Raw genomic sequence first — 13,459 nt, forward strand, 5'->3', positions numbered from 1 at the left:
ACATTTGTACTCATTCCACTTGTGTATCGTAATGACGCCATGGTTGATCAAAAGTGACGTTTAAATAGAATTTTATAAACTGAAATATCTCTCCATTCAGGTCTTTCTATCTGCGTCACCTGTTTCTTACTCGAACCATCCCTAAAATCATTGGTCAGATTTATTTGACCACGCCTTTTTGTAAACATTGAGTTTTCATTGGCCAAATAAAACGCTAATCACTTGTTCTGATTCTCTTGTCTCCTCCCTGCTCAGGTTTCCTCTCGGGCTACTGAAAATCTTAATGGTAGTTCCTGTAGTCCCGTGCTGGGAGCGCAACTATATTTCACCAATTCGAAAGCGTCTGCAATTATGATAACGACTTGCAGGTTATCATGTTATCATATTCCCCAAATTCCCGTTAAGCGTCTACTTTCATTCCGAAGTGAGTGAAACTCCTGGATTGTTTCTGGAAGCGCTTTGCCAATGTCTTTACTTTGTGTAAGAGGTAAGTTTTTGATTCATGTATTTTTTTTTAACTGGGTCAAAACTTGCTGTATGTCATGATGGGGTACTGCACTTCGCTGCATCTACGCTTGAAAAAAAAAAAAACCTACAGGATGTGTACAACAGATGCTTAAAGAGAGCTAGAATGCTATTTATGGTCTTAAAATAAGAAATGTTACATTTATTCTTGTTATTGACAAGCGCCCCCATTCTGTTGATATCAATAGAGCCCACACTGCCCTTAAAATTATGTCAAGAGTCTGAAATTGCGTTTTTGACATCATGAAAACCTTAAAAAAAATCCGTGTTATCCTTACATTCATTATGACTAAATAATAATAAAAATGATACTACCCAGAATAGTCCTCAAAGAACATTTGATTGTAAATAATCACTCAGTCCAATTGAAATTCAAGGATGCCCTATCTGTGCAAATGAACATTTGTTCACACATAATCACATAAATGCTACAAAATCCTGATCTCACCATTTTTTTGGTTGTTGTTGTGATGCATGCAACGCAGTAACTAAAATGTGTGACTTCACTCCTCTGTTATTTGATCCATTTCTACCAGGATGTATTTATCACGTTACACTGAAAAGGCAAACAAAAACAAAAAACGGAATATTTAAATTGTAATTTTGGGTGTTCATGTGAAGTAATAATGTCAGAAGATATAAAACAGTGGTGAGGCCGGTCATGATGTATGGATTAGGGATGGTGGCACTGAAGAAACAACAGGAAACAAACTTGAGGTAGCAGAAATGAAGATGTTGAGGTTCTCGCTTCTGGTGAGCAGGTTGGATAGGATTAGAAATGAGCTCATTAGAGGGACAGCCAAAGTTGGATGTTTTGGAGACAAGGTTAGAGAGAGCAAACTTGGATGGTTTGGACATGTCCAGAGGCAAGAGAGTGAGTATATTGGTAGAAGGGTGCTGAGGATGGAGCTCCCAGGCAAAAGACTGAGAGGAAGACCAAAGAAAAGGTTGATGGATGTTGTGAGGGAGGACATGAGGACAGTGGGTGTTAGAGAGGAAGATGCACGAGATAGACTTAGATGGAAAAAGATGACACGCTGTGGCGACCCCTAATGGGACAAGCTGAAAGGAAAAGAAGAAGAAGAAGAAGAATGACAAATTTGTTTTTGTTTGTGCCAGAGTCTGCCCATATCTACAATTTTGTGGTTCTTTCCTCAAAAGAAACCTTTCTGCAGTCACTTCAAATCCCGATTGACACAGGTTTGTAAGAAACGTTTTAAAGTGGATAAAGTAATTGGGACAGAAATTGCATTTCAAGATATCACTTTCCAGTTGAGATTTTCCTATGTCAAAAACTGGAATAATTTGAAAATAATGCAGGATGTATAGCTGTACTTCTGTGTGCATGAGTTGAAATGGAGTTATCTTCATGGTGAACTCCGTGAAGGTTGCTGTCTTCACCCGATTGACTAGTTATGATGTGACATTTGGCAGACCATCGACGGTCAGCATTTATTCAACATTAAAAAAAGTGTTGATCTCGGTCATCTTGAATGGGACCATTTTCTGTATTTGAGAGCGATCCAGCAATTGATTTATTGTTCCAGTAAATTGAAAGGCGGGATGTGTTTTGCAGACCAAGATAACAGGAAAGGTGTCGCTTGTGCCAGGACTGTGAGATTAGCTGATCTGGTGACTCATCTCCTGATAGCAACAGCTTGATAATGTTGCCTATTTTATTGCTCGTCAAGCTGCTCCATCTCCATGGCGATGTCTTACTTAACACACGAGTGGTTTACCACAACAAGTGGACATGTGTGTGAGACTCCTACTGTCAATCAAGGACAGGGATGAGTGGACACGCATTGTTGTAGGTTGTGTCCGGATTCTACCGGAGTGGTGAGCACTTCACACTGCACTTCTCCATTGTGAGAGGTTCTGGTTGGGTACTTACTGTTCAATTTAACGGCAGCTAATGTGCAGTTTGTTTTGGTTATTATGGGGCCAACATCTAGACAGTGTAAGCCATTTTGGCTGTGATGATACATAACTTTTGTGTGGGTTTTTCTTTGATGACATCATCCATTTTTGATTTTCTTTCTTCATAAGGCTGGAACTCTTCAATTTTAGTTGTCTTTCCATATTCTATAGAACATTTTGCCAACTCAAACACTTTATCCAGGTGCTGTCTAGCTGCCTGATACTTTAGGGCTTAAGTCAGGGGTACTTGGACTTGAATAATTCTGTTTTACTCCACTGCAGGACAGATGTTGGTAATAGTTTTCTTTGTGGATTCACCTTATAAATGCATTTTAACAGGTGTTCACATTGTATGGTCATTATACACATGCACAACACTTCCTTGAAGTCCAGGTCTTTAAAATGTAAAGAAATGTTTCAGATTAGGTTGAAAATGTTATTTTCTGCAGAACTAGAAATAACACAAGTGCATGCAGAGTGGTTTAGTATATCGAGCAGCGGCGTAGTGGAATTATGCGAGAACGAGGCAGTGAAACAGGGAGAGCGCTGAGAGATTGTGGGTGTAATCCCTTGACCATCTGTTGCTCTCTCTCTCTCATGCTCTCTGTCTCTCTTCAGCTGATCGGTGCCATCAGCAACAGCGGAAGTGCACTGCTGCCGGCAGCATTAGGAGAGTCTAGTGTGACTTCCTGTTCCAGTTATTCTGCAAATACAGCACAATCCTGGTGTTTATTTTGCTTCCCCCCACCCCCTTGTTTTATTGAAAAACCTGAAAAGGAAATATTCACACTATGTGGATAAAGTAATTGGGACAGACCTCAAGTGAAAGAGTAAATCAATCAAGGGTTGGGTTTGAACTGTTAGTTGCTCTCAAATCTCAAGTTTTCATTTTACATATCTCTGGACAGTTATGTTTCCAACACTGTGGGGAAAATTTGGGGGATGGTTCTTTTATCGCGTTAGTCTCAATTTGGACTCGGAAATGTCGGTACCCATGAAATGTGGAGCTGTTTTGTAGAACACAAAAACTATTAGTCGGTTGTATAAATGGGAAAAGGCAGAAATACTGGTTTATTGTATCATATGGCATTTTGTGGAAAACTGTTTAATTGTTCTGGTTTGTCATGGTATGGCATAGATAAAGAGAGGAAAGTGTTGTAGTAAATAAATTTAGCACACCTGATATGATTTTTTCCATATCTCCACTGATTATCGCATATCATGAGTATACATGGTAGTGATTGTGAATATTATCGTCCAAGTAAACAAGTCAAAACTATTACACCAATACCAACGAGGACTGCACTACCCACTAACTTGATTTATGTTGCATTTAATATTTTTCTTTTAATGCTATAAAGAAAGGATAAACTAAACCAACACGAGGGAAAATGGTGACAATATCAATGAAGTTACCTGGGGAAATAGTGACCTCAATAGATTCACTGATGCCCTGCGCAGACCATGATAACCATCAGTTTCCACCATTAGTGCCCAACAGTTTATTGCCCTCAGGCGTCACTGGTTGCATTAATATCATGCAAATGGCTAGTGTCAAGCTCATGTATTCCCATGACAGAGAGTAAAACTGAAAGTATTTGGTGGAAGGTTTCTCTTTACCACCATCCCACCTCTTTTCTCAGAAGAATTAACTAATCAGGAAGGAAACACTTTTGAGATTGATGTGACGGCTTTGCCGGTGTCTGGTCATAGCCCTTTTGAGCGGTTGTCTGTATAGCATCCATGTTTTAAAGAGTTTTCCATGAAACGGATATCTCCGTTTTGTTGGATCTTTGTTTAAACATACAAAAAAATGCCATTTTCCACACCATTCCATTGATATAGTGCAAGTAAATTAAAAAAAAAAAAAAAGCCTTTTTTTAACCCTTTACAATGGTCTCCCAAACAAATGAACCAAAAACCATATAGCTTTCGTGAAACAAGTTGTTAGTGTCCACTGACAAAGCAGGTGATGTTACATCAAAATATTGTATGTGTGCCGCTTGTGCCTCCCTCATCCCTTTTTGGCCCCATCTGCCATCTAAGGCTCCAGAGGTTTTAGTCAGTTATATGCCTGAACACTGGCACAGCAATCACTATTAATCCTCTCTAAAGCAGTTCACAATTCCACAAACATTGTTTTATAGCTGCATCAATGGAGTAAAGATGGGCAGTCTAAAAATAAACCAAAGCAATGATTTAACTTTTTTTTTTTTTTTAAGTCTCACATTTTAACATTTTGTTCAATCTATTTTTGCTTTTGTTTGTTATCCTATTGGCCCTCTGAGCCACTCCCAGTTGCTTAATTTGGCATTGTTAGTTATCTTTGTTAACCAGCTGTCTGTTGTGTGATGCAGCAGTTCAGGTCTATCTGGATAATAAAGTGGTTTTCTGGTTGATGTTGAAAGTATATTTCGATTCTAATCAGAGGTGGGGAAGAACTTAACTCCGTTACATTCACTCAAGTAACATTTTGGATAAATTTTACTTGTCTGTATATTTTTAATGAAGCACGCTTTTTAGTTTTACTTGAGTATTTATGTTAAGCGGAAACTGTACTTTCTCCGTTACAGAAGTCTGCTTCTTTCATTTATCAACATAGTAAACCCACCTCTGATTCTAATCAAATGTACATGTCATTATTAAACATAGATTATACCAAAGTGTCAAAGTAATGAGGGTATAATATTTGGATGATGTAGTGTATAAATGAATGTGTAAATTTAAGTTTGATTATGTTGCCCCAAAATGTGTGTTGTCCATTACAACATAAATAAATGTATGTTTTAGTACACATTCCTACAAAAAATGATGACATCGTTTGAGCTAGATTAAAATAACTTTTGGAATGCCTGACGCTAACATTATTATCAGGAAATGAAGAGTGCTGTACTTTAATTACACAACCTCTGTGATGTAATGGCAGAAATGAGTCCATTTCTTCATGGATCTTCATCTTCCCACGTAGGAAATGAGTACATTTACTTGGCACGATCCTGAAATTACATTTGCAACGTTTAATTCTATTTGAAAGTCACTGTAATTCACGAGGACATATACTTTTCTAAATTTCTAATGAAAACTCCCTGCTAAATAAACAGCTCAGCTCTATTTTTTCTAAAAATGTCTTCGCTGAATTCACGTCTACGTGCTTATTAAGTGAAATAGTGCCATGAGTCATGACTCATTTGTTTGCATAACTGACATTCTCAATCTGTAATAACAATTGTCTCATCGTTATAGTATTCATGTCTAAAAATAGGCCTGTCACAACAAAATTACCACTGTAGTTAAACGGATGCTTTACTTTCAATTGCAGCATTAAACATTCATATTTTTGTTGGAATGAATTTGAAAATACATTTGTGATTTTCATGCATAGTAAGTAACTTTAAAAAAAAAAATTAATTGTACTTGGCACTGCCATATTTATTGAAAACATCACATGTGGCCGACTAAGCAGACTTAGTATTGATAATACCTTTGCAAATGCTTCTGCCGTTGTTACTGAAAGGATTAGTCCTCAGCGTTTTGAAGCAGCATGACCAAATATGCCTATAGAGATTCTTCTTTGGATGAGGACAATGCAGTGCCGCATGGCTATGTTTTGTTTTTAGGCACGAAATAAGTTGAAGTCCACTCAAACAAATGGAGTTCATACTATGTCCCCGCAGTGCTTTGGCAGCAGCTTACAGTACTGCATGGTGTGAACGATCGTGGCGGCTTGCTTGACCGGGCAAGATGAAGCACTTGTCTTGGCACTTTTGTCATCCGCGGCCAATATGGACATGGCCGTTTGATTGCAAATTTTGAGAGTAAAAGTGCAATAAATCACTTTTAGAATTGTATATTTTAGCTGTGTGGTGCTTTTCCCAGCTAAACTAATTATTTATCAAGCCATTAATTGTAATTTTATCCAATGCCCCTTTAAAAATTTTTAAATAAAAAGTTACTGTGGCCCTTTGACTTGCATGCACATAGTAGACCAAACCCATTCAAAACCAATAATGTCTTTAAAGCAATGAATAGGTAAGGAACTTTATTTTTGGAAGACGCTATAGTGTGAACACATCAAGTTCTTTCAAAAGTTGATATTTGCCAAGTAAAATTCTTGCAATGTGAACGGGGCTTATGTTTCTGAGTTTTGTTGTCCTTACTTGTGTTTAATGAATTTGTTTGATTTGAGCTGTGATTCAGACTGTAAAGGTCTGTTCATTCTTGATGATGTCATTTAAACAATATAATGTACAGGATCATAACTAAAAGGCTTCTGTATTCTCTATTTGCAGTGAAAAAAGCCAAGCTCCAGGGACCTTCAGGTGAATATTGTCACAAATATTTTCCTTTCTGCATGTTTACACATGTTCCCTTTTACATTAGTTTGAAAGCTTTGTTTGCAGACGGGTTTGAGATGAAATGTGACCCAGCTAGGATAAAGTCATTCTAGCTGGATTAACACTTGCCGAGAATCTTGTATCACATTAAGTGTAATAGAGACTTGTAATTAGCATGCATAACTTTTTAAATTGGTATCTGTTGGCTGATTTTTTAAAAAAGATATATTAGCAAGTTTTTTTTAACATTGCTCTGAAGGTACGAAGTGAAAGACTGTCCCTTATAATTCAAGTATTTCAGTTTTCAGAATATATTCTTTTTTTTTTTTTTTTTTTTAACAATTTACTTGGGGCCTGTAGATGCTTTTCATTGGAAAGCTGTACCTTTGTTCGTCGTCAAGGTTTTATTTAATGTAACCTTACGTCCCATTGTGTGCAGCTGGCCGCTCAGTCCAAATCTTTGTGCTTTCCTCCTCTGCCAATCCCTTGTTTAACCTCACACTTATCTTTTAAGCCTTATGACACGTCTTACCAGAGCAGCTAACAACGCCTGATAGTCACAGCAACTTCATATGTGAAATTTTGTTCTAGCTCCCAATCACAAACTGACTTCTGGCTTTTTTAAGTCACTTAGTGTAGGACATTTAGTTTTGATAATTAGAGTACTCGGCGGAAGTCATATGTGTTTATTTTAGGATCCCCCCAACCCCACCCCACCACCACCACCTCTCCCATCCCACCTTCGGACCACACCACATGTAACACCTGCCCTAAAGCAAACATCATGGCTAATTCACCTAATCCTCTTGTTTCACAAAGACAAATTCAAATATACTGTGGATATAAAAAGTCTACACACCCCTGTTTAAATGCCAGGTTGTTGTAATATTAAGGAAATTAGACCAAGTCATCCAAAAACCTTTCCCACCATTAATGCCACATATTTAACTTTGGTCTCATTTTTTACATCACATTAACTGGTAATTTTGAACGTAGTGTTTAGAGTTTTTATACTTACAGTATGTTCTCAGGCTGCTTTGTACCTGATGCAATACTTTAAATTCTCAATATTTTCAAACATGAGCTGTTTTATCATATTGTTATAGATGAGTGTGGAAAGCAAATGTATTTGTGTAGTGCATTTCATACACAAAGGTAACACAATGCGCTTTAGATGATTAAAAGCATTCAAATATGTCCCATAAATGAAAACATTTTAAAAAGTACAATTAAAACAGCTTTTAGGGCAGGAAATATCACTGAAAAGTGTAAGTACTCTAAAATGCATGATTAAAAAAAGTGGAAGCTTTTAGTCTGGATTTGAAAACAGTCACACTTGGGGCTGATGTCATGTCTGTTGGCAACTTATTCCTTTTCTTTTTTTTTGCAGCAGGATAATAGCTAAATGCTGCTTAACCATGTTTGTTTTGGACTCTGCACTCCATTATTATTCCATTAGTGAGCTTTTTTTTTTTTTTAATTGTCCAAAGAAATTATATCCAAATTGTTTTTAACACTACATTCAGCATGTCTCTAGCCCACTGAGTTTTTTTCAGGAAGCATAATGTGTCATTTAGTCCTGTCTTGCTGATTATTTCTGCTTAAGTACTGAACAATTGTGACCTTTCCCCACCTCCGTGTTTACTGGGCTTGTTAGTGACGCACGCTATTTACATTTTATGTTCATCACTGGAAAATTAGACTTTTGGGGAATGTGTCCAACTTGGTGACCTTGGATATGCTACTGCCTTCGATTTCCACTAACTCAGGAAACAGAGAACTTGATAAGAGATTTGTGTGTCTGGGTTTCAACATGTTTTCAACACAGAACTAGACTAGAGTGATTGAGTTTACAGCAAAAGTTGAAAAGCACTCCCAGGTATTTAATTCATTCAATGCATTGTCAATACGAGGTCCAAAATCAAAATGTGAGTCTTCCAGCTGCCTGAGTTTTCCTGACTAATTTGTAAAGAAAATATAAAAAAGACACCATTTGTCAATAATGGATGAAGATGATCCATGACTTGACGGTCTGAGGGATACTAGTATCTCACCAAGAAAAAAAAATATATATATAAGCTTAAGCCCAACGTCTTGCCACATTATTAAATGTAATATAATACTGCTAGAAATGCTAGTCTGGACTTTATAATTATAACATGGTGTGACTGCTGTGAGTGAAGCCTATTTTTCTAAATATATATATAATTCATTCATTTGGGGGGGGCAGCACAGTGGATCAGCTGGTAAAGCATTCGCCTCACAGTTCTGAGGACCCGGGTTAGATCCCAGCCCCACGTATGTTAAGTTTGCATGTTCTCCCCATGCCTGCGTGGGTTTTCTCCGTGTACTCCAGTTTCCTCCCACATCCCAAAAACATGCAACATTAATTGGAAACTCTAAATCTCACCTACGTGTGTTTGTCTCCATGTGCCCTGCAATTGGCTGGCAACCAGTTCAGGGTGTACCCCGCCTCCTGCCCGTTAACAGCTGGGATAGGCTCCAGCACTCACCGCGACCCTCGTGAGGATAAGTGGTGAAGAAAATGGATGGATAGATAAATTAACCTAAATCACCACATATTGTGGGAAAATGATCTACAGTCAATGTATGTTCCCTAATATTAACCTTGGTTTATATCAAACATTTGCTGATCTTCTGAGAAAAGTACACTTTTTATGTTCCAAGATAATTACTGTATATACATATTTATCTATGTAGTTCCCGCCATACATATTTATCAATGTAGTTCCCGCCATGTCATGCTCTGGTCATTTGCTATTGTGCTAGGTCAATGCCGCTTCCAATTGTGACAACCAGTGTATAGCGACCAGCACCTGCCACGAAGGCCCCACAACTACTAAGTGGTGCTTATCTAATCCATGCATCCTCTTCCTTTATCTCATCTCTTCTATTCATGGTAGGCAGCCCAAGTGTGGCACAAATCCTAGCCTAATGATATAAATCTAATTAGAGAATGGTTTGAACATCCCCGTGGCTCCTTTTGTAATAATGTATTTTCTTTGGCTTGTGTCCCCTTGAGACACTGATTAGGTCTGTGCTCTGTCACGTTTGCCGTTGTAGAGAAAACAGGACTTTTAGACTCTGTCATTTGTATAGTGTCAGTTCAGTTACTTTTCTTTCAGTCAGTAAAAAAGGATTCCTGTTGTGTGTCTTTGCAATTAATTCTGCTGACAGGTTGCCGTGTTACAGGCAGGGTAAATGTTTTGAATGTGCTTCTGGGATAACCTGAAAATGTGACAAGGCTTCAACAGAGCAGCTGATACCTTACTCATTTTTCCCATAGTTTGTGTGTGTGCACGTGTTTTCTATGCGTACATGTGTTTGTGTGTGTGATTAAGAGAGAATGTGAATGCGCACCATGCATGGGTGTGTTCAAACGATAATTTTGCTTTTAGTTTCTTTAAATGGAGGCTTGCCTTTCTCCACATACTGCTTTGTGAAAACAAGTAGCCTCTCCCTGAGTCACAGTACCCAAGCTACACTCAGGTCAAAACCAGTAAATGGAATTGTACAAGCTGACAGTACTTGGAATTGTACAAGATGACAAGATTTCATGGAATAGAACCCTGCCCCCACCCAAAAAAATCCCAGGTATTGAAGTCAGTTTTACAAGTGGGTGTGAAGTGTGTTATAATTACTTATCCTCTATTTATTTTGACCGGAAAATAGGAGGGTGTATGTTTGTGGGCGTGTGTATGGGATGGTTTGAGGGGCTTGGTTGTGGCAGGCATCTGTGTGCTTACATTTACATTATTACAAATACATTTTAGAGGTTTTTCGTAACATCTCAGCTGAGAGTAATTGATATTGATACCTAAATATACACAAGTTAATGCTTACGTATTTAAAAAAAAAAATGTGCAATCACTTTGTGAACAAGACAACTGTTTAACCCATGCATGTTTTTTTTTTTTTTTTTTTTTTGTTCAGACTAGTGTTACAGTACTAGACTAGTGTGAACACACCTTTAATCCCTGACCGCAGCTCAGTGCTGTCAACTGGTGCAGACGTTTGTTGCCCTTCGGTAATACTCCCTGGCTGACTGCGATTACTGGCCGTGAAAGTTGTTCTCTGTGTGCATTTACTTGAATCCAGCCTCAGTTTCCAAAACATTCCAGCGAGGCTGATTTATTGGAAAAAGGCCACCTGTTTCACAGACTTGAGGCTTCTGTCTGTAGTTCACCTTGTTAAATACAAGCCCGCTATTCCAATGAAGGTGAGACATTGTATAAAATATGACTAAAAACAGAATACGCACGCAGTATGGACAGGTGGAACGGTTCACAAAATCCACTGTTTAGATGCAATTCGGATATTAAATCTTTGCCAGCTTTAGGACCATAGATTGCACAAAAATTTCCCTGTTCCAAACTTGCTATTAAAAGAAAAGTGAACAAAGCCAGCAATTACATATACACAATATGTGAAGCAGCTAAATAATAAGACATACCGTAATTCCCGGCCAACAGAGCCCACCTGGTTATAAGTCTCACCCAGTACATTTGTAAAGGAAATACCATTTTGTCATGCTCCTGGCTTCCTGCCCAGGCTGGGCGTGGCCAGCCAATTAGTCAGCGCACACCTGCATCTTGTCCCGGCTTATTACTCTCAGTATATATAGGACCCGGGTGACGACTAGTCCTCCTCCAGATCGTTGCCTTTGTTGCCTCGTTCCCACACTCCCGTTTGCCTGACTTCTGCTCTGCGTGTACCGACCCACACCTGTCCCTTGACTACACTCATAAGCCTGCCATTACTATTACCTCTGATTGTTTGGCCTGCCTACTTCCTGACCTTGGACCGAATAAAGGTTACCTCTGTACTGCCCGCTTGTCTCTAGAGTTGTGCATTTGGGTACGCCCTCGAGCCCCGTTCGTGACGGAATTATCTGGCCATAACATGGACCCAGCCGACCCTGAAGCTATCCGTCGCTCCCTGCAAGTCCAGGGCAGACGCCTGGTGGAGCAGGAGGCTGCTTTCCAGGTAACCAACCAGAGGCTCCATGAGATCTGTGCCCGGCTGGAGCCGTGGCTAGCCTCCCAGGCTAGCTAGGCTGCCATGCCAACGGTGGCCACTCCGCCGGTGCTACTGGTTCCGCCCGCACCGCTCACCATCCCCCGTGCCAGTGTAACCCCGCTCTCTCGACCGGAACAATTCTCAGGCGACTCAGGGAACGTCAAGCCTTTCCTCGCTCAGTGCGATCTCCATTTTGAACTGCAGATGTCCGCCTGTCCCACGAACTGCTCCAGGATCGCCTTTGTCATTTCCCCCTTGACGGGAAGGGCGGAGGCATGGGCCATGGCTGAATGGAGTCGTAACTCAGAGACTTGTCATTCCTGGACGTCATTCGTCTGCACACTCACCAAAGTGTTCCAGTATGCGGCGCCTGAGCGTAAATCAGTGACCTCTCTCATGACGCGACTGGTAATGCAGGGGCAACTAGCCGCGATGACCGAAGGAGAGAGGGGGGGGGGGTCCATTCCGACCGCCGCCCGGTCGTCCACGATGCCCTCCACGGCTGAACCCATGCAGGTGGAGGGTCTCGACGGGCCAGCGGAGGAGCGTCTGCGCCGCCGACGGGAGGGGCGCTGTTTCTACTGCAGGTGTCTGGGACACTTGATCGCCCGCTGCCCGATTCGACCTAAGCATCCCGACATCAGAATGTCCACTCTGCTGAGTGTATACTGTGGCAGAGTCAGGGAGGTCACTTCTTCACCTCACCTTGGGAACGGACTCCCGTTCATGTACTATAACTGCGTTCATTGACTCTGGGTCGGATGCAAACCTGATAAATCCCCGGTGGTCGAGGCGTTGGGGGCAGCAACCTTCCCCACGCAACAGCTTCGTAACGCCTATGCCGCTAACGGCAAGCTCCTTTGTCTGGTTACACATCGCACTCAGACGTTACGTATTGTCATGATCCTGCTGCTCCAGCCCGGACTGTGCGGGTGCCCGTGCGCTCACGCTAATTGGGAGGCACACACCTGTGCCTCATGCGGGCTGATTATCCCGGGTATATATAGGACCCCGATGACGACTAGTGGTCCTCCAGATCGTTCAGCTTCATGCCCCGTTCGAGTACTTCCGTATTCCCGATCGTCAACCCGTGTGTACCGACCTCCGCCTGTTCTCCAACCGACCCCGTAAGCCAGACTCCTTTGACACTTCTGCCTGCATTGATCGTTCTCCCGTGTACCGACTCCTGCCTGCCCGATCCCCGACCATTTCATAAAAAACGTTTTTCCCCGAACTACCTTGCATCTGACGATTCCTGGATTTGGGTCCTACCTTCGTTCCGATGGGTCGTGATAGAACGATCTGGCCAAAGCGGGACCCAGCAGGAAAGACCCGGCGTTGGGACCGGGACCGACTGCCAGAGAACCAAGCCTGTCCGATCCGGGTAGGCTCCATGACGTCCTCCGCTTCCGTGTCATATGATCCGCCGGCGAGCTACGAATACGTCCCGACCACGACCCGTCCGGCACCGCATATTCTTCTGGACTCTGACTTTTCGCACTATGAGGAGGACCTTGATTTGTATGACCGACTGCCTGAGTAAGACTCCAATTATTTCGATTACGAATCTCTTCGGCCGATCTTCAATCCCGGCCAGTTTGTTTCACCTCCCCACGTTTCCAGCACCCGAGCGTCTTCGC

The 13,459-nt window shown here is 41.1% G+C and overlaps 1 protein-coding gene across 3 annotated transcripts in view; it reads left to right on the plus strand.

Annotated features, from left to right (window-relative positions):
• Window positions 1-13,459, plus strand: part of LOC133491207 (protein unc-13 homolog B-like) — a 66,548-nt gene that overhangs the window by 6,731 nt on the left and 46,358 nt on the right. For 2 of the 3 annotated variants that reach the window (XM_061802144.1, XM_061802145.1), the window contains exons 1-2: window positions 261-487; window positions 6,735-6,764. In XM_061802144.1, the coding sequence (XP_061658128.1) occupies window positions 466-487; window positions 6,735-6,764 (52 nt within the window). In that variant the 5' untranslated portion in view covers window positions 261-465. Of the gene's footprint in view, window positions 1-260; window positions 488-6,734; window positions 6,765-13,459 lie in introns of those variants that run through there. The other variant, XM_061802146.1, reaches the window with a different exon arrangement.

Source organism: Syngnathoides biaculeatus, chromosome 17 (genome assembly GCF_019802595.1).
Source record: "Syngnathoides biaculeatus isolate LvHL_M chromosome 17, ASM1980259v1, whole genome shotgun sequence".
NCBI classification, from domain to species: Eukaryota; Metazoa; Chordata; class Actinopteri; order Syngnathiformes; family Syngnathidae; genus Syngnathoides; species Syngnathoides biaculeatus.